We start from the raw sequence: 27,267 nt of genomic DNA, 5'->3' as shown, positions 1-27,267 counted from the left end.
CAGTGGTGCGTTTTACTGGTCCTCTACCTTTTTCAGTTCAAGTGTAAATAGCACGACCACTAATTTCCTTTAAATCGGTTTCTTATGGAAATAGTGTGCAAAATTTTTCTAAGGCTTCTGTTCTAATTAAAAACCCAATTATTTATAATTTTACTAGTTTCGTAAAAAAAATTATACATGAAAATTATGTAAATAATAATATGTTTAATAATTAACAATTGATATATCAAATAAATTAAAGATATATACATATTTTACGAAGAAAAAATATAATTCCCACTCAATATTAACATAAAAAGCATATAAAGTTATTGAATTGGCCTTCATACATACATTCGTATACTTTCCGCGCATCATTTCTTCATTATAATAACTGTCACAAGTCTGTGCAGCGTTGCCGTTTTGGTCCAATCGGGCTAAAGTTGGTAGTTTCATTTGCCTTTGGTAGTTCGGTTGGTAGGCAATATTACTTATGTACATGTTTTGACTTTGATGTGGTTTATCTCCTAAACTTTTGAATTTCATTCAAAAATGGCTATTTTATTAATATTCATAATGTGATTGAAATATATTTTTAAAAATTAAGTTTTCTCCAAAAATTTAAAAATAACTCCATTTTTGAAAACCAGAAATAAAATTTGTACAGTTTGCAGAAATTGACATTTTAACCATCTTGTAGGAAAATTAATACTTTGTGTTTAAATGAGCTAAGCCTCAGTAACTAAACACACCACTCTACTCGGCAAAAACTGGCGCACCCTAATACTTCCCATCACATAATCACCAATACACCACAAATTGGCAAACATCATAGTCGATGACACCACACTCGCACTCAACACACTACCCCGTACCTGTACACTACCCAACTCAACAAAAAGGATGAACAAAAGGACAGCCGGGATTTTTCGAAAAACCACACTCGACCACTTAACATTTAACACGTCTCTGTTTCGGGGTGCTACGGTTACTGCGATCGACATCACTCCGCAACCACTTTTCGATCATTCGCTTCAATCAACACGGATACTGTTTGCTGCTTTTATTCGTTTTTGTCGACAACAGCGATCCTGAGTGTTACGTAGTTATTTTCTATCTTTTTTAATTTCGTCAAAATCGAAAGACGTTGTTTATATATTCCGGAGTAAAGCAAAACTTATTATATATCGAAACACGGGATTTTTTTTAAAATAAAGCGAGTTTCAATTCTAAGGCAGTGGTGGGTGATCCCCAATAAATTGTGTATCTATTTATTCATGGTCCTTCGAGCCTTACCGAAAGGCACCTGCGGATTTTTACAAAAAACTGTGTTAAGAAACACAATAAATAATTACAATATAGTGGTGACAAAGAAACAGAAACACACAAAAAACAAAAAAAAAAATTTAGTTAACAAAAGATATGCATATAACAACAGTGGTACAACTAAAAAGTAACAAAATTTTGCACTAAGGCAAAAAATTTCAAAAATGGTGCAGTGACTCAAAAAGAAAAAAAAAAGTGAATATATATAAATTAAATATATATTAAAGAATAACAACATACAATAAATGCATATAGGCCCAGTGCAGTGAAATAAAAGTATACATTGATATAAAAACAAAATATATATATACTTATATACAAATATATAAATGTAAAAATGTAGAGAACACACAAAACTCACCAAAGTTACAGTGCTAATATACATGTATATATATATGTATATATTATATCAACAAACAAATAAGCATTTTAAACAAACAAAAATCCACACAACCGGGCGCGAAACCTAAGCACAAAACATAAATAAGAAGAAACGGGCGCGAATTTTTAATCAAAAAACTACAATACAACATACCTGTAAGCAGCTAGAGAGGAAGCATAGGAATTGGCACAAAACGCACAGGCATATATATGTACAAACCTTATGCCCTACAAAGTGAGCGTATTTATTTCATTTACTTATCGTATTTTATGCGCATATGTATGTAAAGATTGCAGTTTTATATATTATTATTGCCCAATTAATAGCTTACCTTCGTGTATTCAAACACATAATCAAGAAACAAAAAACCAATTCAAGTATATACTTGCACATTAATCCAGCAATACCCCTTAGGCTTAATAAAGCAATAAGCAGGATTGCATTCAATAAGTAAGCAAAGGCAAAATATCAAACCTAAAACAAACAGAGAAAGAAATAAAAACACAACAAACAAACATACATATATGCATATCGAATTAACGCTTACATATTACATCTATATATACCGATAAATATATATTTTTATTAAATATATATATATATATATACAAAAATATATTTACAAAGTGCATAAGGGATAATACCTGCATATTATTCACTTTGCTTTCTCGCTCTCTTCGCAGTGCGAACATAATTATTTATACATACGGCATATAATCTATGCCTATGCTTATATACCCTATATACATTGGGTCAATTACACATTGAAAATTTACAATATAAAAAGTTGTAAAATTACATGAATTAAAAACAAAATACATATATTTTCAAAGTCCACATTGGCATACACCCCGCAATACCCCTTGTAACGAACAAGCAGGATTGCGTACATAAAAAACTAAAAGCACATTGATCTCTTCAACGAGCTCTCAATTGCATTAGAAAATATACACACATACGCACAAACAATCCGTGCATACTTATGTACAAAGTGTATTGATCTCTTTAACGAGCTCTCATTTTCACGAGCACATAAATATATACTAACAAGTCCGTGTATTAGGGTGTACCTAAATACACCAACATAAGGACATAAAAGTATGGTTAAATTAAAAGTGCGATTCTTAATAATAAAATTAAGAAAATTTAAATTACACTAACAACAAAATATTTAAAATAAAATACAAATTAAAAAATTTATTTCGAATTTAAATATTTACCTAGTCCGAAAAAAACTCGTATACAAGTATACGTAAAAGAGTATTCGGTATTAATTATCATTTATTGCTGGGTTTTTAATCAGTTTACACTGAGAAAATTTTAATTATCTTTGACACATATAGTAATAAATAACATAACAAAAATGGTTAATGACGATAAAAATCAAATTACACCTGCAGAAGCTACACGCGCAAGACAGGTTACCACAAAGCAAATAAAAGGCAAAAATATTTGTGCCACCAAACTCATTTCTGAGAGTGACAGATTAACACGATACTGCACTCGATTTTCATCTTCACCGATTCAAGACATCTCTGAATCGTTATTGGAAATAAAAAAACAAAATATTGACAATTTTTGGACTCGTCTCCAAACGGCTCATGACGCCATAGTAGATTATGACAATTCAGATCTACCACACGATTTTAAATCATCGGCTTACGCACTATACGAAAACTGCTTAGACCAGTATGAAGACACTAAAGCAATGATTTCCGATCAGCTGAAGCTAATAAAAGCAATTGCACCTACTCCACATCAGCGAGTAGAGCTGCCACAAGTACAAAGTCAAGAGGCAGGTTCAGGCATCCAACTCAAGGTGCCCGCATGTGACACAGAAATATTTCATGGTGGTTATGAACAATGGCCGTCCTTCCGGGACATTGTATCACCTCCGATACAAAACAAAAGGTCAAGCAGGCGTAATAGTAAAACAGTTCGCACTAAATGACGATAATTTCAATTTGGCTTGGGAAGCACTTAAATCTAGATATGAAAATGAGAGAATATTGGTCGATAAGCAAGTAACCATACTAATGAACTTGCCTAAGATTCAAAAGGAAACAAGTGAAGAGTTTATAAAACTGCAATCCACTGTTTCTAATTGCTTGTCGGTTCTATCGACACAAAATATTCCCACAGACAGCTGGGACCCAATACTGGTAAATATATGCACCGCCGCTTTACCAGAAAAATTGTTACTTTTGTGGGAGCAATCGCTCTCATCACGAAGAAAATAACCCACGTGGCAACAAATGAATGATTTCCTAACTACCCAATATGAAATCGCAGAAAGGGTAGATAAAAAAATGGTCAGAACGAAACCCGTTCAACATGACCTAAATAGAAGCTTCCACAGACCCCAAGCCAGTAGCAACAACAATTTAAATAGAAGCTTCTTCAAAAATCAAACGTTCACATCCGAACAGTACAAACAAACGTCATGCGAACTATGTACAGGGGGGCATAAGCTCAAATCTTGCAAGAGATTCAACAAATTGAATATTATCGACCGAAATAATTTCGTAAAAACAAAAAGACTTTGTACAAATTGCCTGTCACATGCACATACACTTAAAGAGTGCGAAAGCAAATTGAATTGCGTTTATTGTCATAAACGACATCATTCAATGCTGCATTACAGCACATTTTCCAGCTCACCCCCAAACAGCGCAAATATGAAAAGAGCCACGGGTTTAGTTGCAACAGCAAATCCCGAAATGCAAAATCCCAAAAATTGCCAAGAAGCACCATGCTGCTCAAAGGCATTAAAAACCCAAACGCTACATAGCGAAAATCAAAGTAGAGTACTACTACCCACAGCAGTCGTCTCCATCGAACACCGAGGAGAACTGTTTAAACTTAGGGCCTTAATAGAGGGGCACAAAAAAAAACCACTCAGTTTGGGAATCACGGGAATGGGCGGAAGTGTAGTCCAAAACTCAAACAAAATCTGCCCTATTACCCTCACGTCCCCCCAAGCGGATAAGAGAATTAAAGCAGAAGCTATAGTCTTACCGCAACTAACAAATATTCTTCCAAGCTATCATATAAATAGCAAGCATTGGCAAAAGGTTTCACACCTAAAGCTTGCAGATCCCAACTGCAACACCCCCGCTCAAATAGACATGCTATTAGGCAGCGATCTCATACCTCAGATAATACTCGAGGGTGTTGAGAAAATTTCAAACAAACTATTGGCACAAAATACTATTTTCGGTTGGATCCTAAGTGGACTAGTTACAGAACCAGTTTCCACAACAACAGCTCAAGTTGACGAATACTCTAAAGAATACCTTCATTCACAATTAAGGAAACTTCGGGACCACCAAAGCCACAAACTTCCAACACTCTACAAATTGCCACAAAAAACCATGTGAGAGTTTGTTCTGACAACCCCAGTGTTAAAAACGCAAATATATATAATTCAACCAAATCATCCAAATATATTACTAAATATTCCAAAAAAAAATTTGTTGTACACTAATTTCCTTTAAATCGAAAAGGGCAGTACAACAAAAACACAGGGGATCCAATGGAATGCGATATCTGACCAGTTTTCATATCTACTGAGCCAATATCGCATCTATCTAAGCGCTCATCATACGGTTAGTTTATGGGAAACACAAGTAAAAGTTGCAAATCTCACTTCAAAAAGGTGAGCGAAAATCACAAATCTCACTCTCGCAAGATCCCTCTTCAAAGGTTTCAAAGGAGCACCCATTCTGGCCATATCTGAGTCAGGCGTGGAGTCGCTATCCTATAAGCCGATAATAAAGAAATAGTAAAAACCGCCAATAAAATGAATAAACAAAAAATATATACAATAATCCAATAATAAGTCGTCCCAACCAACAATCGAATAAGCGCAAAACAACGTTGCTTGTTTAACGCACTAACTACAAAATCAAAATACATAATAACCATTTGAAACCAAAATTGCTTTCTACACGTACAGGTAAATATAGATATACCACTACTGCATTATCATACATGCTGCGCGCTCTGCTATTCCAACAGCAGTACGCCGAGATACCTGGAACGTTTACTGCAAATATCGATGACACCACACTCGCACTCAACACAATACCCCGTACCATTACACTACCCAACTCAACAAAAAGGATGGACAAAAGGACAGCCGGGATTTTTCGAAAAACCACACTCGACCACTTAACATTCAACACGTCTCTGTTTCGGTGTGCTACGGTTACTGCGATCGACATCAATCCGCAACCACTTTTCGATCATTCGCTTCAATCAACACGGCTACTGTTTGCTGCTTTTATTCGTTTTTGTCGACAACAGCGATCCTGAGTGTTACGTAGTTATTTTCTATCTTTTTTAATTTCGTCAAAATCGAAAGACGTGGTTTATATATTCCGGAATAAAGCAAAACTTATTATATATCGAAACACGGGATTTTCTTTAAAATAAAGCGAGTTTCAATTCTAAGGCAGTGGTGGGTGATCCCCAATAAATTGTGTATCTATTTATTCACTTTGTATGTATACCTTTGCTCTCTATCATGGTTTTTAATCTTTTATTTATAGAATGCACCAAATTTTTTGTAAGTTGAAGAGATGTTATTTCCCCTATATCCTGAAGAGCAGCTATAACTTCATTTTTATACCCTCGCAACCTGTTGCTACAGAGTATAATAGTTTTGTTCACCTAACGGTTGTTTGTATCACCTAAAATTAATCGAGTTAGATATAGGGTTATATATATATAAATGATCAGGATGAAGAGACGAGTTGAAATCCGGGTGACTGTCTGTCCGTCCGTCCGTCTGTCCGTCCGTCCGTGCAAGCTCTAACTTGAGTAAAAATTTAGATATCTTTATGAAACTTGGTAGACATGTTTCATGGTACCGTGAGACGGTTGGTATTACAGATGGGCGTAATCGGACCACTGCCACGCCCACAAAACGCCATTATCAAAAACAAATAACTTGCCATAACTAAGCTCCGCAATAAGATACAAGACTGTTATTTGGTACACAGGATCACATTAGGGAGGGGCATCTGCAAAATTTTTTTTAAAAAGTGGGCGTGGTCCCGCCTCTAATAGGCTTAATGTGCATATCTCCTAAACCGCTAATGCTATAATAACAAAATTCACTAGAAGCAAATGTTTTTAGCACTTCTATTGACGGTGTGAAAATAGTTGAAATCGGATGGCAACTCCGCCCACTCCCCATATAACGGTACTGTTAAAAACTACTAAAAGCGCGATAAATCAAGCACTAAACACGCCAGAGACATTAAATTTTATCTATGAGATGGTATAATATGACTTTATAGGAACCGCGTTCAAAATTAGACAGTGGGCGTGGCACAGCCCACTTTTAGGTGAAAACCCATATCTTGAGATCTGCTTAACCGATTTCAACCAAATTTGGTGCGTAACGTTCTTTTCATGTTTCTATGTCATAGTGCGAAAATGGGCGAAATCGGATTACAACCACGCCTATTTTCCATATGACACCATTTTAAATACCACTTGATTCTTTCACTTTTCACTATGCAAATCAAGCAACAATGATTATATCGGCGTAAAACTTTGCGTGAATAATACGTTTAAAGTATGCCACCTTGTGACCAAAAATTTTCTAAATCGAACCAAAACTGTTCAAGCCCCTAGGTACTGAATATGTGGACCCCAGTACCTATAGTTGACTTTTTACCGAAAATATCAGTCAATCCACAAAGAAATCTCAAACGAGTATACCATTTGACTTTGCGAGAGTATAAAATGTTCGGTTACATCCGAACTTAGCCCTTCCTTACTTGTTTCTATTAACTTTGCGCTATCGTATATTTGTCTCCACATAAGCCCACAGGTGGTTAATGGGATTGAGGAGGATCCAGCTGCTAAACCAGAATGGGTCGTTATCCTGAATAAAACAGTAGCCACCATTTAAATTGAGTTTAGCCAATTTATTTTTTAATATTGCATAGTGGTCCATTCTTACATATATATATATATATATACATATATATATTTATATATACATAAATATTCACATATTTCCTTCGATGAAAATAAGGTTACCACTGCATTTCTTTTGCTTCCATTGCACCACATACCACACAATGCAGCCTTACACTTTACAAATCAGACTCTAATAAATTAAATTTAGACTCTCTCTCTCTTTAAAATATAATAAACGTTTCGCAATATTTCTCTGGTCTTTACGATATACTTCTGCAATTCCAGCTCCTCCAACTCCTTGGCGTAAGCGATAGCGGATATTTTGGGATGTTCTTTTACACTCCGAGCAATTTTATTTTCTATATGGGGCGTGCAATTTTTGTGTGCGTTCAACTACCTTCAAGTCCTCCAATTCCACCGGCATATTTGAATTTAGCAATAATGTATTGAATAGTAGTATGTGTTTTTTTGAAATAATTGCCTATTTCGCGAGTAATTTTATTCTCATGCCAATATTTTCTTCAAAAACTACAACAGCACGAAATAAATTCGCTTACCAAAGAATATATTTTGACCATACTCAAATAATACCAGACCAAAATAACGGTATCTACTTGATAACTGTATTCAAAGTGTTGCCAACGTAAAATTTTGTTTTTTTTAGCTGCTCAAAAGTTATATATTTTAATTTTTTGCAATCGTTAGCATTCATTTCATTCATCAAATTAAAGAAAATGGGCTCATGAACAAGTACATACCTTAGTTTTACTTTAAATAATTCCTAATATTACATTTTTAACTGGTTTTTTGTGCATAACAATAAAGTACCTAAAACTTCCGCAGCAAGCGAAACGAATGATATCGGCGTCAAGTAAATTAATACTTAGGGTTTTTCAACATGTCAATTAACAACTTGATAATGGCGTTGTATCGGTTATCTAATTACCGCTTAGGTGGTAAAGTTCAAGTTGCAAGCATGTAGGCCACACTATGTAGGTGTTCGACACCTTTTTAATGGAGGAGATTGTCAGGCTCCTTGCAGAGAAGAAGCGAAAAAAATCGTGACATAGCTGTTTACTTTCTAACACATGCCATCGATTCCATTGCCTGACGCCAATATCGTACAATAATCTGCATATGAGTTGATGGAAATTCCCTCTGCTAGTTGAGGGAGTCTCGCAATTAGGAAGTTAAACAGTAGCTTGGAGAAAACACCGCCCAACGGAACGCCCTATTTAATTCTTCTTAACATAGAATTTTGACAACTTGACAATATTTTGTAGCGATTAATGTTCACCTCATCTTTAAAGCAAAAATTTCGTAGGAAGCGGTTAAAAATATTCGATTGGCTTGAAGAAAAAGAAGGATGTGCATGCAACTAAATTTAATTAACCTTTAAAGTTTATATGTATGTACATATTTTTCCAAATATGAAGTGAAATAAAACCCAATGTTTTGATAATAAGGAAATTTGGTAGTTTTGAAACAGATTTGGTAGGAATTTTGGTACCCAACATTTTTTCAAATGGCAACACTGATGAAAATGTTAATGTAAGAGGCCACTGGTTACTTCGGTAATATCAAGTGCACTTGTGTATCTAATGCATTTGTACTCAATATCCATATCGATTAGTTTAAGTGGAACAAACAACCGTTAGATAAACAAAGCTTTTATACTCTGGCAACCCATTTAGAGAGTATTACAATCAAAAATCATACGAGGTGTGTTCAAAAGAAAAAGTGAATTTTGATTTTTTTTTTTAAGTACTTATTTATACATCAATATATATTTTGCCTCTTCAAAATAATGCCCCTCGGATATAATACATTTTGTGCTAACGCTTTTTCCAATCCTCAAAGGAGGAATATAATTTTTGATATAATCACTTATCAATAAATACATGTGAGCGCACTGTTTTATATGTAAGTATGTATATACAAATATGCGTATGACATTGCAAAATAAGTAATGCATACGCAAATCTACATATATACATATATAATATTAGGTAAAGTAAAAAGTTCGTTCGTTATATAATTGATTTTTCAAAAGATGATAACTTTGTGTACATTTGTCCGATTTAAGTCAAATATGCGCCGTTTTGTTCGTAAACTTGTTGCCAACGAGATGCCAACTTCATTATACCCCTCTCGTAGAAGGCTTCGTCCCTATTGGCAAAAAACTCGGAGCGCCAACTTTCACAGGCCTCTCTTGAGGCCAACTTCTCACCATTAAGCGCGTTCGCCATGGACAGGAAAAGATGATAATCACTTGGTGCCAGGTTTGGGCCATTTTTCATCGTCAGTCACAATCCGCTTCAGAAACGGGTCGATTTTGTTGCGATTCAGCAGCGATTCGCAGATGGAAATTCGGTCCATCATGTTGTTTTGCGTTAGTTCGTGTGGCACCCAAACATCGAGCTTCTTTTTGAATCCAAGGTTATGCAAATGGTTCCAAAAGATTTTCTGGCTAGTTCCTCAGCAATTAAATAAGTGCTCAAGTGAAAGTCTGTTTCCACTATTTTCATGATTTTATCGCAATTTCCGACGACAGGACTCCCGACTCGTGGTGCATCTTTGACATCGAAATTACCGGAACGGAACCTAGCAAACCACTTTTGTGTTACACGTTCGTTTACAGTATCGGGCCCATAAACTAAATTAATTTTTTCAGCTGCTTTAGCAGCTTTTTCGCCTTGATCGAAGAAAAATTGTAAAGTAATTTTAGCGCGAATAAACACGTTTTCAGCGCCGTATAGTATGACATGATGCGGCACGTAACACTAGTACTATGGACAACGCCATCTCTTAGATAAAAACTGAACTTTTTACTTGACCTAATATATGCGTACAAATGTAAGTATGTGAACCAATAGAAAAAATACAAACATTGTTATACAAAAACAACAATTCTCTCAAATAGCATGAGCTTTCTGACGCTATCAATATGGCAGCCAAATTGACAAATCCTAAATTTGTAGTAAATCACACAACAACAACATTTTCATTAATGAACGCTGGCGCACATGTAATAAGCTAAGTCGTTTCATTCATAAAAGCAAACGCCTTACACATCTCCCCGAGCATGCGCTTGCCTACAAGCCACTTTTCGCGACGATGGCAAAAGCTAGAAATCATAAATTGAACAAGTTTTTTATGTTTCCTCTAGAAGGGAAAAGTGACAACCCTGCAACCACAAAACACATAAACAAGTGGCAACAAAGCTTTTGTCGATTTAAAATATTTTACAATTCTAAAATATTTTTCAGTGACTTGCAAAAATCTGCGTCAATATGTATGAATGCTTATATATAAACATACATATTTACGATGATTTGTGGACAAAACTGTTAGAGCGGCAAGGGAAGCGGGGACAATCGGCGAGCTTTCGTTTATTTTTCGGCACATCTCGGATTTTGTACCAACAACACAATGTTGTGACAAAAAACGTGAGCTTCGATCACTGGTTGACCGTGTCAACGGAGATTTCACATAAAGTAATGAGTGTACATATTTACATGCATATGTTGTTTGTAGACAAATTTACAAATATTTGTTTTTCATATTTCTTTAGATGTACACATGATTTGAAAATGACGACGGCAAAACACAATTCTGTACTTTTATGACTCCATAATGGTGTCAAGTACATGAATTATTTTAAGAAATATATCAAATTATATTGTTATATTAGTAATAATTTAAAAGTATTTTGATATATTTCTCATAATAAAGTTAAAATGAATTAACATAAAATAATTTAAAAAATAATAAATAATAGTTCAATAAAAAGGAATATATTTCAAATGGCATATCAATATTCCCAGTTTGGCGTACATATTATATTCTCTTCAATAGTCACCTTTGGGAATGTCAAGAGAGCTATACGTGTACAGATTCACCGCTGTTATAAGAGCAAGAAATGTTATTTGTTTCTATTGTGTGTGAGGTGAACTCACCGATAAAATTTTACAAATGTTCGCTGTCGGACATGCACCTTCTCGATCTTTTAAGTTCTCTGCTTTTACCATTTATAAACACTTTTTTGAGACAAAGTGAATTCACCGAATGCCACAGTCAACATTTCAAGTGCCTTGGAGCACTTTGCAACGCAAAATTTAATACTTATTATTTGATTCATTTCCTTCGAAAGTCAAAACTCGAAGAGCACACAAAAACGTGACTAACTGTTGTCAAAAAAAAAACTTCTAATCGAAATTGGCCTCTAATTCAAGCACATGATAAACATATGTGCTTACCGATAATAAAAAAAAAAATAACAAAATCGAATGTACAAAGTCCACGCAAAATCAAAATTCACCTTTTCCTTTGAACACACCCCGCATATACAGATATAGCATTTATAAATCAACTTTGTAAAATTTTTCAGACATTAACAAGAAATCTGACAGCGCACCGTTTAGTAACTCTGAATGTAAACAATTTAAAGGAGCAATACCGTGATGAAGATGGAAAAAATATATTGACCATCGGAAAGAAAGAATATCATCATATTGATCACCAAAATATATTCAGAGGAGAGTGGGTAAGTTTCTTATACAAAAAACGAGAAAAACCGTTAACTTCGGTTGCATCAAAGCTATAATACTCTTTACAAATATAAAATATTCCTTACACGAACTTGATTTTCATAGTTCAGTTTGCATGGCAGCTTAGTGTTCCGATCAGAACGATTTCTTCGGAGATTACTTTCTTGTATATATTTTAGAGCTTCTAGAACTGAATAATTCCCTGATCTAGGGGCTGGATTATTTCTGAGGTATTTGCCGACAAAAACTGTAGATTTATATGCTTTAAATTTTGGACCTTTTTTGTGACAAGCTGTATTATATGCAAACAAAATAATGATTCGTTTCTGTAACAGCCATTTCTTCTTCTAAATTAAGTATAATTTCGGTCCATGTATCTGCTGCCATCAATGCTTTTCGATTTGAATAGTATTTTAAAGGCATCACATTATTTTTAAAGCAAAGTCGGCTTCCTCGTATTCTGATAATATATTTGGAAGAACAAAATTTTGAAAATCTACTGCCGGATTCGAATCTGATGATTTTTGTTTTCCATGTATTTTATTGAGCTAAATCCTAGGTGGCCATATTGAAATGAAAATCGAGACGTATAATAGGTAAAAGAGCAACACAAAAGTAGTGTCTGATGTTTTCAAAACATTATTTTCTGTGAGGAAAATAAACGTTTTCTCAATTTTTTCCCACTCGAGTTTATCAGTGAGTAGCACCCAACCAAATAGTTTTACATAAGCAAACTGTTGTCAATACCTCAAGATATTCGTAGCAATCACCTGATTGACATATTGAAGACGACTAAAAATTAGAAAACGAAAATTGAGGTGTAAAATGAAATATTTACTTCGAAATTGTTTCGCCTCTACTTCAAATTGCTTCAAGTCATAGTTTTCTTTCTTCAGGTTCTCTGTTCAGGTTCCGCTTTTACTTGCAATGGAAAGTAATTGTGTTGATTGATTGTTTTCAAATTGTTCATTAAATGTTGTGTTTGTAAATTACAACTGCTGGAATATCATCGCCTTCAATTTTATTTATTGTTTCTTCGAAAGTCATGACCTAAAATTAATGAGATTGATTTCAGTTAATAAAAATATATTTTCACCTGTTCATGAACAAAAATGAACCAGAGCTTCGATAGGCGGTTACTAAGAAAATGGCGGATACATTTGGCTTTTCTGAGGGGTGAAGGAAAGTCGTCGAAATACGTTTACAAGAGTTTTAACATTCGAATGAATTTTCCCAAAGCTTCTCTCAAGTCAATGAACCGAGTTTTGCAGTAACCAACCTGTTGATCGTTTTCGTCTTTAGAAATCTCGCAGATTGACTTTAATGCTTTTGTGCGAATGGTATGGAGGTAAACATGTGTATATGTGTATACATGTTCATATCTGAACAACAATGTTCTCTAATAAAATATCAACGACATGCGGTGCACAACCCACACCAACTATGTTCGATTTTAATTTCTTTAATTTTGCAAAAACGTCTTCTTTACTTTTCCGATCAACGCGACGGAAATTAATTGGCACATTGTCCCCACAGTAAGCGATCAATTTATAGTCAAATCAAAATTTTAATCAATGAAAAAATCATATCTGACGTTTCACAAATTTCTTGTGAAAGTTCAATTATTTTAACATTCGTTCCAGACAATGGAGAAAATAACGAATGACGAAGGAAACCTCTTGATTGCTTTGCGATTGGAAGCGTCGGTCGACAAACAAATGAATTAGGCTTTTTGTAAATCAGACTTGAGGCATTCTAATGCATATGATGCAAAACATTGGTTATTATCGCTTCACTTTTTGTTCTTGAACACGAACCTTTTTTTCATTTACAAACAGGTTCGAAATATTTTGGTAGCGCCGATGTTTGATCTACAAATAAAAGTCTAAAAAATTAGAATCGGACGATAACTGCTGTTTTTTTAAATGATTTCTTGAATAACAAACCTGAAACTGAGATTCTCATCAATTAGTTTCTCTCCGATAAAAAAATCTGATATGATTTAAGTTTGAAAAGAAGCAATTGCTGCCACTTTATGCTTCTTTTTCTTCAAATGATTTTCAATATCATTGCCTCCACCAGCAGTAAGCAGGAAAGTTGCATTACATTTGTCGCAACGAACGTTGGAATCGTCATAAGTGATTTTGAAACATGGATATTTTTTCTTAAATTATCGTTGAAAACACACTTTCGTTTCGACATTTCACAGAGTAATATTCGTAAATATTTATGCTTCAAATGCACAAAATTATCTTATGTTTCACTGAATGTTGAAAGAAAGTAATGAGCTGACGTTCGAGCCAAAATTACTACAGAATTCTATACATTCAAACAGAGTGTAGAAATAGAATATACAGAGTGGGCCTTCTACATTGTTGTATTTTTATTCCGTTTATTAAGAAATTTTCTTTTTCTTATTTCTAAGCCCACGACGGCCGGGACGTTTAACTCGGAGTCCGGCACTGTTCCGAACAAACCAGTATGAATGGTCAGCTAAGCTTAATTCCTTGTCGCTGTTGCCAGCGTCATAACCAACCTGTTGATGGGGTAAAATAACAATTCAATTATTGAGCCAACTGATGTGTCTTCTCCAGCACCAGATGGTTGCCTGTTCAACTTCAATATGAGTTCCATGCCGTTCACGCTTAACAATTTACATTGGAAGGATTTAAACTTTATCTCGAACTCATTTCACAAAATTCTATTCAATGTGCTAAGAGAGCACCCATACTTTTTGCACAGCTCAGACTTCGGCTTACATTTAGCTTCAGATAAAAGTTAAAGCTAATCCATAATTGTATGGGTTACGTAGCGTTTACCACTTATAGTCTACAAATATTAACAATAAAATAAAATTACAATAGTTTCCAAAGTTATTGTCAAATACAAATTAAACACTTACGCTTTCTCTTTGCTTAGTAAAGATTCCACCAAGTGTTTATCGCAATTGCTGAGAAATATGTACATATATGTGCTAATGCCAGAGTAGTTTTTTCAACAATAATATTTTATGGAATTAACCGGGAGAAAATAAAAGAAAAATATTTTCGATGACATACATATATTTTGAACCAACTAAACTAAAAAAAAATCCATTGACCGGGTTTAGTCATCCGAGGAAATTTACATTTGCTTTCGTATGCTATATTTTTTGCCCGATCACGTGGTTCTTTTAAACAAAGAAACCAATTAACCATAGGGTCTTAGCTCCAAATTAGGATACAAAACTGTAATTTGGTACAGGTGATCATAGTAGAGAGTGATTTTAAAAATTAGGCGTTGTCCCGCACCTAATAGTTAAATGTATGTACATATTAATCTCAAAAACCACAAAATTGGCCAATGGGTGGGGCACCGACAACCTGTAGGTGGAATCACTCACCAATTTTCACTAAATTTGGTACGTAACATTACCGTGATGTTTTTATGTTACATTGTGGAAATGGGCGAAATCGGAATACAACCACGAATACTTCTCACACCTACATCACAATTTAAAATTGTTGAGCAGAGATATGTACACGCAGTTTCAATGTAAGATTGCGACTAACTTCATTGAAAATGATATACATATGAGTGTAAAATGAAAATGAAATTTAGTGATGACAGATTTATATTATTCTTCACTGCGAGCCAATGAGCTTTACGACTCAGCAAATTGACTGCGAAGCTGATATCAGGCCGAGTATTTTGTTGTGCATACAGTATACTACCAATTGCTCCCATATATGGAACTTTTTTCCCCTTCTTTGCTTCTTCGATTTGTGGACACATTTCCAAAGTTAGTTTTTGCGACAAATCTAATGGCGTAGCAACAGCATTACAATTATCCATTCGAAGATCACGTTTAATTAACTTACATTTCTCAAATACATTTGTATACAATCGGTATTGCGAATACCTTTCTTGAAAAATCATCAACTTAAACCAACAAAAATCTTTGATTTTGTTTCTTGTGCAGAATGGTAAATCAATCAATCAAGAGGAGTTCAAAAAAACCTAAATGCCTGCAGTTAAAAGAAAAAGCAGACATATTAGAAAGCTTGCAAAAGGGAATGAAATAAACTTATCTATTAAATATAATGTCGCTAAGTATAAAATATGCGCTATTAGAAGGCCATTTTAAAATGTGTAAATAACAAATACAAAGTACTGGGAAAAAGACAAACTTTAAAATCAGCCGAGATCTATCTATGGAAAAGAGTTTTTTATTATGGTTCATTTGAATGCGTGAGAGAAATTTCCCCGTAAGCGGATTGATGCTAATACTATGTTCGCACCGACACAAAATTCGTGTTTTTATAGACAAAAGAGGTTTTCACGCGAAAACTTGTGTTTTCATCCATACAAAATCTGTCAAACAAAAACACAGTTTTCGCTGAAAACCCCTTGAAAACTTACATTCCACTCATTATAATCGGTGCCTGCTCTAGTTTAATCGATATTATTAGAATACATATTTTGCCAGCCCTAAATGTCAGTTGACAATTTGTTTACATTCCATAATTGGCCTAAACGTACCCTTCAAGGAACTGCTGATGGGTTCAACCACTCACATTTGATATGTCAGTACTGTTAATTTACATTTGTATTTTTAAATTCAGAACTATCCACTGATTGGAGAAAGACGTACGCAGAGCTATTGAGAGGAGGAGATGGCATCAAGTGAAAATTTATTTTTATATTTTCATACTTTATTATATTTTTTGTTGCATTCCTTTTTATTTTTAAGTATATTATTATAACTAATTTTGATTAAAAGTTTGAAATTTATTAAAGAAATAAAAATTATATTATCTACTGCGCAAAAGAAATTTTTACTTCTGACAATTTTCAGCTATGGCGGATTTATGGTCAGCTTTGACTGTCATATTACCGATCAGATGACCATCACTGTTCTTGTAGAGTACATAACAAATGTAAACAAATAAATGTGTGAACTCTCAATAAAAACTCATCGAAAACACACAATGTCGGTCAGAATGACTTTGGTTCCACAATCCACAAATTGTGTTTTCAAGAGGATTTCAATTCGGTGCGAACATAGTATAAAAGGAAAGGCTAAGGAATTGTATTCCCAATGGTTTCTAAATAAGAAGAACTTACCAAGAATGGCACAAATAACAAAACTTTATTACATAATAGTTTATTGGCTGCAATAGCAGCAAAAGGCGCCTTGAATCAATGAAAAAGTTAACGTTGAAAGATGCTGTTAATCTGTTATCTACCGCTTTCGATCGGGTCAGCAGAGAAACTCTTATTCAATGCTGGAAAAATATTTAAAGTTCAATGAGGAGGACCTATAACATTTCATTAAGTATAATGGGATGCAGAAATAAACTTTTTAATGCAAACATCAGTTATTCTCCTTCAGGACTTGAGTCCTCACGTAAGAATCTTACACACTTGAATTTTCACTACCAATGGTTGAAAAGTGGAATGATGATCCTTGGGTTGATGACTCCACTGATATAAAAAAATTGTAAGCAAACGAACATAGTGACTATATGTATTTTTTAGCTCCAATTTTTCGTGAAGATTGAAATACATTTTTAAAATGTTCAGTGCTGTATCTTGATATCAATAATAAAAGCTTTTCACTTTCAAGCGTGTAAAATTAATGAATTAAATCATCTGTATGTATAAGGTTACAGATATTTTGCCTTTGAATTTGACTATCGCTAACGTGAACTCGCTTGGTTTTAATTAGTTTATGTTACGGCGAGTGCACGGTATGTGCTAACCTTCGATGAAAAAGCTCAAAACTGTCAATAGTTGTCAGTGCTTTTCCATTTGGAATTTTGGTGCAACCTTACATACATTACCTTCGAACTCCACCTTTTTGTTATGCTTTGTTATTTGTCACACCGATAAAACAAGAGCGCAAAGGCTGGGAAGATATTCCTCATTTCGAATATTGATTTCGACCTTTTGGTTATTCACATTTAAAACTATGTTGGCTTCACCTACACGTTTAATAGGAACTCTCTCTCTGTTCGCAAAAAATTACATCATTAATCTCTGCCGCTCTCAGCTTCGAAATTAACTTCTGATCGTTCGTCATATGCAGGTATGGGCACGACCACAATTAAACGACCATCTTAAAATGACATTGTGTTTACTGTGTGAGAAAGCGAACCAACGACCAAAAATAATCAATCTGTGTGCAGAGGTCGAACGAGCGGGGCTATTATTATTATTTCATGTTGAGTGACAACTAGATTACAGTTGGGCAATTTGGTTTTTAAAAAAAGGCACTATATAACATTTTATCAAGAAGAATTAGTAAATATTCATACATAAAATATGCTCCTCCGTCCGCAGCCACGTATTCAGTTCACAGATTGCAGATTTATTTCACTGTCGGTTTATCCTATTGTAAAGTGCTGAAAACATAGACGGCGCCAAGCATCCAAAATTAAAATACATTCGTTCTTAAGGACACAGTTATTTAATAAGCAGCTGACTTCACGGCAGCAGGCTAAATTAAAACCAGTTCTAGTTTTTCCGACGGCAATGGGCAGCTTTATTGTTGCCACTAATATGTGAAATGTAAAATTATTCAAAGCTCTAACTAATCTAATGTTATTTTACCAACAGAAGCATAAAATAGCACTGATATGTAATATCAATTGAAAATTTAATACAATAAATCGACCTATTTACTTATTTTTTTATTAAGTGCTCGTTTTACGTTCTTCCTTTGTGCGTGTTAGTGACAATCCGTGTCTATAATGTGTGAACAGGGATAGGCAAAACCTTAGCACCAGTGTTGTCGCTAAGAAAATTAAAAAAAATTACGTCATTAATCTCTGCCGCTCTCAACTTCGAAAGTATCTTCTGATCGTTTGTCATATGCAGGGATGGGCACGACCACAATCAAAGTAATCATAAAAGTAAAAAAGTAACCAAAATAAAAATATCAGGTTTTTTGCAAAAACATATATTTACCAGAAGACCCCGGCCTTGCTGTAGCTAAGGTATAAATATATTATATTTGAGTAAGCTGTTTAATATGGTAAAATATTATTATCGAAATTATTTTCGGCATTTTTTGCTGCCAATACAGCCCGATTTCAGAACCAGTTTTGATTTAAATAATTATTTTGTTTGTCTGGGAATATACTGCCAATGAATATATATTTCCATGTACAATAGTGCTAAAATTATCTGACAATTAGCCTAATCCGATTGGAAATAGTATTTTGTTCATCTGTTAGTAATGGCTCACTCTTCGCGATAATTTTATTTAAATTAAATATTCATCATAGTCATATTGTTTATACTTCAATATCATTCATTATATTTCATTATACTCCAATATGTTTAATTAGATAACATAAATATACACGTCGCATATGTCAACAGAATTGTGTAATAAAAATAATAACCTATCAGCAGTAAAAAAAATGTCATTGACATTAAAAAATCAAGTTTTTTTTTGGATACCCGATCGCCACCAAACCGTACAGGATCACTCGCTGGCCAACCTGGAGCTAGCAAAATACAAAATTTAACACAAATTAACATAACATTTTTATAACATTTAATTAATAAATACTTTAAATATTTTTATTTGATATATATAGACTCTAAATATCTTTAATTGTAATAAATTGCTGTTGCAAAATGAAGCGCCAATCGATGTACAATATTTTTGGTCAATCGGTCCTTTGTTAATACAAATAAACTTGATGGTCTTCTAACCCGCAAACAGACTTTGTTTGGCCTTTATTTATAGTCATCGGGAAAGCTAAGCGAATGGGAAACTGTAGTCTTTTAAATGGTATGTGAAAATCAGATGGTATCATCCCAATACGTGGTAACAAAATGATTTCTCCTTTAAACTTTCCTGTCAAAATAGTTGCTTCAATAACGTTTCCAGTGATTTTTTTAATCACCAAACGTGTACCGTTGCATAGTTTTGGAGGGTTTAAATTCCGCAGTAGAATAATCAGTGATCCAATTTTCAATCGAAGATGGTGTGGTGGCATTCCTGATATGTCTAAAGAATTTAAAAATTCGATTGGGAAATTCACTGCCTCGTTTTCTTCTATAGTAGCATCGATAGACTTCAATGACATTAAATCACCTGATAATCATTGTTGTATCTGTATTTTTAGCTGCCAAAATTGCACGATGCCAGTCATTATTTAAATAGTTATTTAGTATGTCTGGGAAGACACTTTCTATCAGTTCATTTTTAGTTTGAACGACAGTACAGAAATTATCTGACAATCTAAATCTTGCGTGTCTTGATGATATTCTATTTCACTGTTGCCAAGATTCAGTAATTGCTTATAAAATTCTTGTGCTGTTGGATCATTTTGGAGTTGTACTCGCATGTTTTTTGTCAGTCTGAGTGTTTCAACATTTCTCCATAATACTATGTTCCCATCGACACAAAATTCGTGTTTTCATAGACAAAAGAGGTTTTCACACGAAAACTTGTGTTTTCATCCATACAAAATCTGTCAAAAGAAAACACAGTTTTCGCTGAAAACCCCTTGAAAACTTACATTCCACTCATTACAATCGGTGCCTGCTCTAGTTTAATCGATATTATTAGAATACATATTTTGCCAGCCCTAAATGTCAGTTGACAATTTGTTTACATTCCATAATTGGCCTAAACATACCCTACAAGAAACTGCTGATGGGTTTGATTAAAAGTTTGAAATTTATTAAAGAAATAAAAATTGTATTATCTACTGCGCAAAAGAATTTTTCACTTCTGATAGCGTTTCAGTCATAACTGACAATTTTCATCTATGACGGATTTATGGTCAGCTTTGACTGTCATATTACCCATCAGATGACCGTCACTGTTCTTGTAGGGTACATAACAAATGTAAACAAATGGATGTGTGAACTGTCAATGAAAACTCATCGAAAACACACAATGTCGGTCAAAACGACTTTGGTTCCACAATCCACAAATTGTGTTTTCAAGAGGATTTCAATTCGGTGCGAACATGGTATAAAATTGATTGTTTAAGGCATGCATTAATTTCGTCTGCAAAAGTAGAGTGAGGAATAATTGGCAACGTTTACCGAAAATCACCAGATAGTAGTAAAATAGTACCACCGAAAAGTCTGTCACTACTGTTTAATTCTTGCATAGTCCTATTTAATGCTTCGAGCAAATGCTTATGAGCCATATTACACTCATCTCAAATTATGATCGAAGTCTTCCGTAACACTGTCATTCCGCTTCTTTTTTTGATGGTACACATTGCATTTGGATTGTTATGAATATCAAATGGTAGCTTGAAAGCAGAATGGGCCGTCTGCCCACCTCCAACAAAGTAGCAGCAATGCCTGATGATGCAACTAGCAAGAATGAAAAATATCAAATATGTTTTACCAGTCCCACCTGGTGCATCTAAATAGAAGAAACCGCCTTGTTTGGCATCAACAGCCGACATAATTCGATGGCATATGTTATTCTGCTCGTCAGTTAATAATGGTTCATTGTTAATAACAAATGTATTTAAGTCACGATTATTAAATTGTTCTTCTCGCTGCAAATCACTATTCACTAAGCCTGTAGCTGGGCGATTAGGCGATGGAATAAAATAATGACTAAGTCATGAATTTGAGATCATAATACATAAATCTTCAATCATTATTAATGCTTCGTTATACATATCTTCTGTGAAGTCTAAGTTGGGAGAGTGGTTTATTTGTTTATGTCGGTAGAGTATATCTTCAGTCATGTAGTTCTTATATTTTTCTCACAATGTAGATGACTGTGTTGGAAAACATGTCGTCAAAATAATGGCAAATAGTTGACGAATATTACTTGGCGAAAGCGATAAAGCAACATCAGCCAGTGTCAGATTCCAATGGTTGTCATCTTCAAAAAGTTGCAACGCGTGACATGCATGTTTATACGTACTAAACACTTGGCTGTTCGTAAAAATTGAAAAGAGATAGGTCCAAAAACATTCACCAACAATAAACGCAGAAAAAAGCATTTACGTTGTTTCGGATGTACAGTATAAAGTCTTCCGAGTGTCTTAGCTTTAAATATGCCTGTAATTGAAGGATGTGGTTCTCCCTATTTACGTGATTCCCATTTTTTAGCTGACGTGTTCCATGTAAAATAGCATGGGAATATCGGTTTATAATAATGTTTTTGCGACTTGACTCAAATGCTCCTTGGAGGATATTTTCTTCAGTGAGTTGTCCACTTTCAAGGTGCACTGCACGATGTTGGATAGCAGGTTCTCTGTGGTGTATGGGAAAGCTAAGTATGCCCATTTGGTAGCGTGTTATTTCATCATTTTTGTTTATATTTTGTACTCCAAATCTGGCAAAATCACTGCCCTTATTAACGTACTTGCAAATTTACTTGATGGATTTGACAGAACTGCAAAGCTCAACATTATTATGAGCATTGTACATTTTGGAGAGCAGTGGTGAGTATGGTACCACCCATTGATTGTCAATTTCTAATTGGCTAGAATTTGACGTTCTCATTTTATATGTATGACCACCATTGTCAGCGTTTTTGCAGCGATACAATGGATAACCATCAATGTCAGTAATGGTATCGTTTGTGAATTTCTTAGGAAAATTTTTATTACATTTTCCATGCATGGTGATGTCATGTTAAAAGCTCCACACGGTCCATTAATCATATGATTTGTAGCAATATTAAAGAATTCTTGATCAATTGAAGAATCTGGAATTTCGGTTGAAATAATTTGATCAATTTCTTCTTGACGAATTTTATCTTCAAGCCAAATTAAAATGTGAGCATGAGGTAAGCCTCGTTTCTGCCAGTCAATTGAATACAGCCAAGAACACGTTTTGCCAAAAACTGAATATTTTACAATAAAATTAATCAAAGATTTCAACCTTTGTTTAAACAATCGTGCAGTAATATCGCGACGATGTATTGATTGTTGACCTGGTAATAGTAAAGATAGGATTTCCTCCCAATTTGGATTACACGTAAATGTTATAAACAAATCTGGATGACCTTAATGACGTACCTAAGTCATTGCATCCTGTATGTATTCTTGCATGTTTCGTGAGCTACCTATGCAGCTGGAAGGTAAAATAACAGCACTGCCGATTTCATTGGTATTTAAATTTCCATCGACGTTTCTAACATAAGCATCTCGTAAGTGAATGTAATCCTCTGATCGTAGTTTAGCTTGGTTGAACCGAATGAATCGCAAGCGTTCGCTTTTAATCTTAGCAAACATATCCACAACGTATTGATGATACAATAGACGATATCGTAGGATATAGTTGTGCTGATTATGTCTAATCACTATACGATACGCATAGTAGTTCATTGAACTAACTTTTTTACAATATTTAATTTATTACCATTGACTGAATCACACATGTTTAATGTTGATATGACATTCATCTTGTCCTTGCCAGAATATCAGTGGGTACTGGAGTGCATCGTACGAACGGTGTAAATCTGAAATTATACTCACTGAATTATCTCGGCGTGTAATTTTTATGGATCTGTTGTCAACTGGATCACCGACCATAATAGCAACTTCATCAAGGGTTGGTACATTGAATATGCGGCGTGTTCTCCCAAAGGTACTTTGCCCGCTTTGATCACAATTTGATAATTGTCACTTTTTAATTGTGGTGACACTCTTTTAAATAATTGAACTGCTCTCCAAAAATAATTCTAATGACAATACAATTGCTCTCTCTTCTGCTTGTTCAATGAAATTATACTGTAATCGAGTTGTTACACGTTCTTCACAATTGCCCATAAAATAGATCTGAAGAAATTTCGGTTCTTCATTTGGCATTGGCATCAATGAACCAATTTTATGGTATACCTGGCCTTGAATTATGAATGTTGTCTCAAAATTACGACCATCAGATGACTAATCACAAACTTTGGATGCTCCAAACGACGTCATTTGGAAGCAAGAATTAAATTTTCGTTTTTTTCAAAAATAATTTTGATTCATTTGAAATGCCAGAAAGAAGGGATTTCAAAGGTTCAGGTGGAGTTGGGAGTAGTAGTACAACTTTTCCTGATGCGCAACACCTGCCGGGTCTTTCATTGCGAAATTTTAACGCCTGACAATAATTGCATATTTTTTCATCGCCTCAATAGTAACTTTTGAATCAGCCGAGTAATTGATGGCTGCTTCATAATTAAATGCAAGACGAATAAATGATCCACGTGTTACAGCGCGGTTGGTCCGATGATTTTCTCGGTTTTGTTCTCTAAATGAATCTATGTGTTGTTGCCGTCACACTGTGCTCGTGATTCTCGGCACGAATTTCAGCTGTGCGAATTCTTTGAGCTGCATTTCTTTCTGCTCTCTGTTCGATTGATTCATGAGCTCTTTCAACACGTGTAAATCGAGTCTTTTTGCTGCGGGTATTAAGGTTAGATTTTTTGAGTGGCATTTTCCTAAAAATAGTAATTGAAGTTTTCTCTGTAAAGAATTTCGTTTAAGGCGCCTTCTGTTCCAAACTTATGGATCTGACGATTAATAAAAACAATCAACGTTGATTATCAGTTTATTATCAAACATTGAGACCATTAATTTAAGTAATTAATATCCTATCATTTAAGTTGGATCAAGCACATGGATATGCCACCTTTTATATAAGGCGACTCCTTTTTGAGTTCATTCGGATCATTCACACAGACACTGAAGTTTTATATATTAAGAATTTTTATCACAATAAATGACGAAACCAAACATAAACAATCTTAATGTTGCCAACGCAGACATTTTCTTAATTTTTTTTGAAATTCCTTAGGATTGAACTTAATATATTCTTTCTTTGATATGGTGATGCCGTTTTTGCCGCCGCGGATCGTCATGGTGGGAGAAATTTTTCGCCGTCGCGTATTGTGTCCATTTTCATATACAATCGTGTGTTCTTGTCACCGACGACGTCGCCCAGTACTACGAATTTTCGTCGTCGCCCGTATTGTGTTTAAGCTATTAAGTGGCATAAGCAAAATAAGACATGTATAGAGTGTGGTCTAAGAAAATATATGACACTAAAGTGTGGCGCCATCTATGAGTTGCAAATGACAAAATTCGCTTAAGGCGCCATCTGTTTCAGACTTATGGAACCGACGATTAATAACAACAAACAACATTGATGATCAGTTTATTATCTAATATTGCGACCATTCATTTAAGTAATAACTATCATATCATTTAAGTTTGACCAATTACATATATATGCCAACTTTCATGACTAACAGTTGACTCGTTTTTGAGTTCATTCGAAACATACACACGGACACTGAATTTTTTTTATACTCTCGCAACTTGTTGCTACAGAGTATAATAGTTTTGTTCACCTAATGGTTGTTTGTATCACCTAAAACTAATCGAGTTAGATATATAGTTATATATATATAAATGATCAGGATGAAGAGACGTGTTGAAATCCGGGGGACTGTCTGTCCGTCCGTCCGTGCAAGCTGTAACTTGAGTAAACATTGAGATATCTTTATGGAACTTGGTACACAGGTTTCTTGACACCGTAAGACGGTCGGTATTGAAGATGGGCGTAATCGTAAAAACAAATAAATTTCCATAACTAAGCTCCACAATAATATACAAGACTCTTATTTGTATCATCTGCCCCCTTAATTTTTTGTTTTTGTGGGCGCCCCGCCCCCTAATAGGTTTAATGTGCATATCTCCTAAACTGCTAGAGCTATAATAACAAAGTTCACTGGGAACAAATGTTTTTAGCATCTCTATGGACGGTGTGAAAATGGGTGAAATCGGGTGACAACCCCGCATACTCCCCATATAACGGTACTGTTAAAAACTACTAAAAGCGCGCTAAATCAAACTCTAAACAGCCAGAGACATTACATTTTATCTCTGGGATGATATAAAATGATTTTATAGGAACCACGATCAAAATTAGATAGTGGGCTTGGCACCGCCCTTTTTTAGGTGAAAATCCATATCTTGGGATCTGCTTAAACGATTTCAACCAAATTCGGTAAATAATATTCTTCTCATATTTCTATATTATAGTACGAAAGTGGGCGAAATCGGATTACAACCACGCCTATTTCCCATATAACAGCATTTTAAATTCCATCTGATGTTTTCACTTTCCAGTATGCAAATCAAGCAACAATGATTAAACAGATATAAACTTTGCGTGAATAATACGTTTAAAGTATGCCACCTTGTGACCAAAAATTTTCTAAATTGAACTAAAACTGTGCAAGCTCCTGTTTACTGAATATGTGGACCCCAGTGCCTATAGTTGACTTTGTACTGAAAATATCGGTCAACATAGAACGAGACGGCAAGATCCACAAAGAAATCTAAAACGAGTATACATTTGACTTTGCGAGAGTATAAAACGTTCGGTTACATTCGAACTTAGCCCTTCCTTATTTTTTATATATCAAGATTTAACAAAATGATTAAAATTAGCTTATTAAGCCGTTATATAAAAACATAAACATTTGATAAATTCACATACTTTGAACTTTCATGTGTAATACATACACATAAGATCGAAAAATTCATATCACTTTTTTTTGCATTTTATAAGAATGAGATCAAGATATCAACAGCGTTACTTTAGAAGTATTGTACTTATTGCACATGGGCAAAACATGGAATTAAAAATAGTTTCAGCAGACCATATATAATTTGGGTCATTTCGCCAATTACATAATTTAGCTTTTGATAGAATTACGCTATTTATGGTTTTGAAATCAATCTTATTTTTACGGTTTGTTTTAATTAAAGTCAATCAGAAAGTTTTCTGTTAAGACAGTAAATTCATTATAAAGTTGGAAAGCTCTTTAAAACAATTTTCTCCCATTCCATTCATGAAACAAGACACTTTTTCCTGAAATTCTGCAATGTCCATATCGCTGCTTATATTGGAAAATCTTAGCAACTTCCACTGCGTAATTATTGTATCATTATCGCTATCATTTCAGTTAGTAAAATGAGATAGTAAAGACGATATACAGATTTCGGACTTAGACAAGACCCTATTTGGAGTTATAATAGACAAGTTTTTTAAGTCATCTCTGGAAAAATAAAAGCTTTCTTGAATTTGCTTTAATAGCTCTAAGTAAACATT

General features: G+C 34.3%; 1 protein-coding gene across 30 annotated transcripts in view; it reads left to right on the top strand.

The window, feature by feature from the left end:
• Positions 1-27,267, top strand: part of 5PtaseI (inositol polyphosphate-5-phosphatase A) — a 600,945-nt gene that overhangs the window by 156,331 nt on the left and 417,347 nt on the right. For 29 of the 30 annotated variants that reach the window (XM_070113016.1, XM_070112999.1, XM_070112992.1 and 26 more), the window contains one exon: positions 12,015-12,170. The exons of the other annotated variant lie outside the window; for it this stretch is intronic. In XM_070113016.1, coding sequence (XP_069969117.1) covers positions 12,015-12,170 — 156 coding nt within the window. The remainder of the gene's footprint in view (positions 1-12,014; positions 12,171-27,267) is intronic. 30 annotated transcript variants of the gene reach the window in all.

The sequence above is a fragment of the Bactrocera oleae genome, chromosome 2 (genome assembly GCF_042242935.1).
Source record: "Bactrocera oleae isolate idBacOlea1 chromosome 2, idBacOlea1, whole genome shotgun sequence".
In the NCBI taxonomy this organism is placed as follows: Eukaryota; Metazoa; Arthropoda; class Insecta; order Diptera; family Tephritidae; genus Bactrocera; species Bactrocera oleae.
The sequence above is the reverse complement of the archived record's forward strand: the minus strand, read 5'-3'. Positions and strand labels throughout refer to the sequence as shown.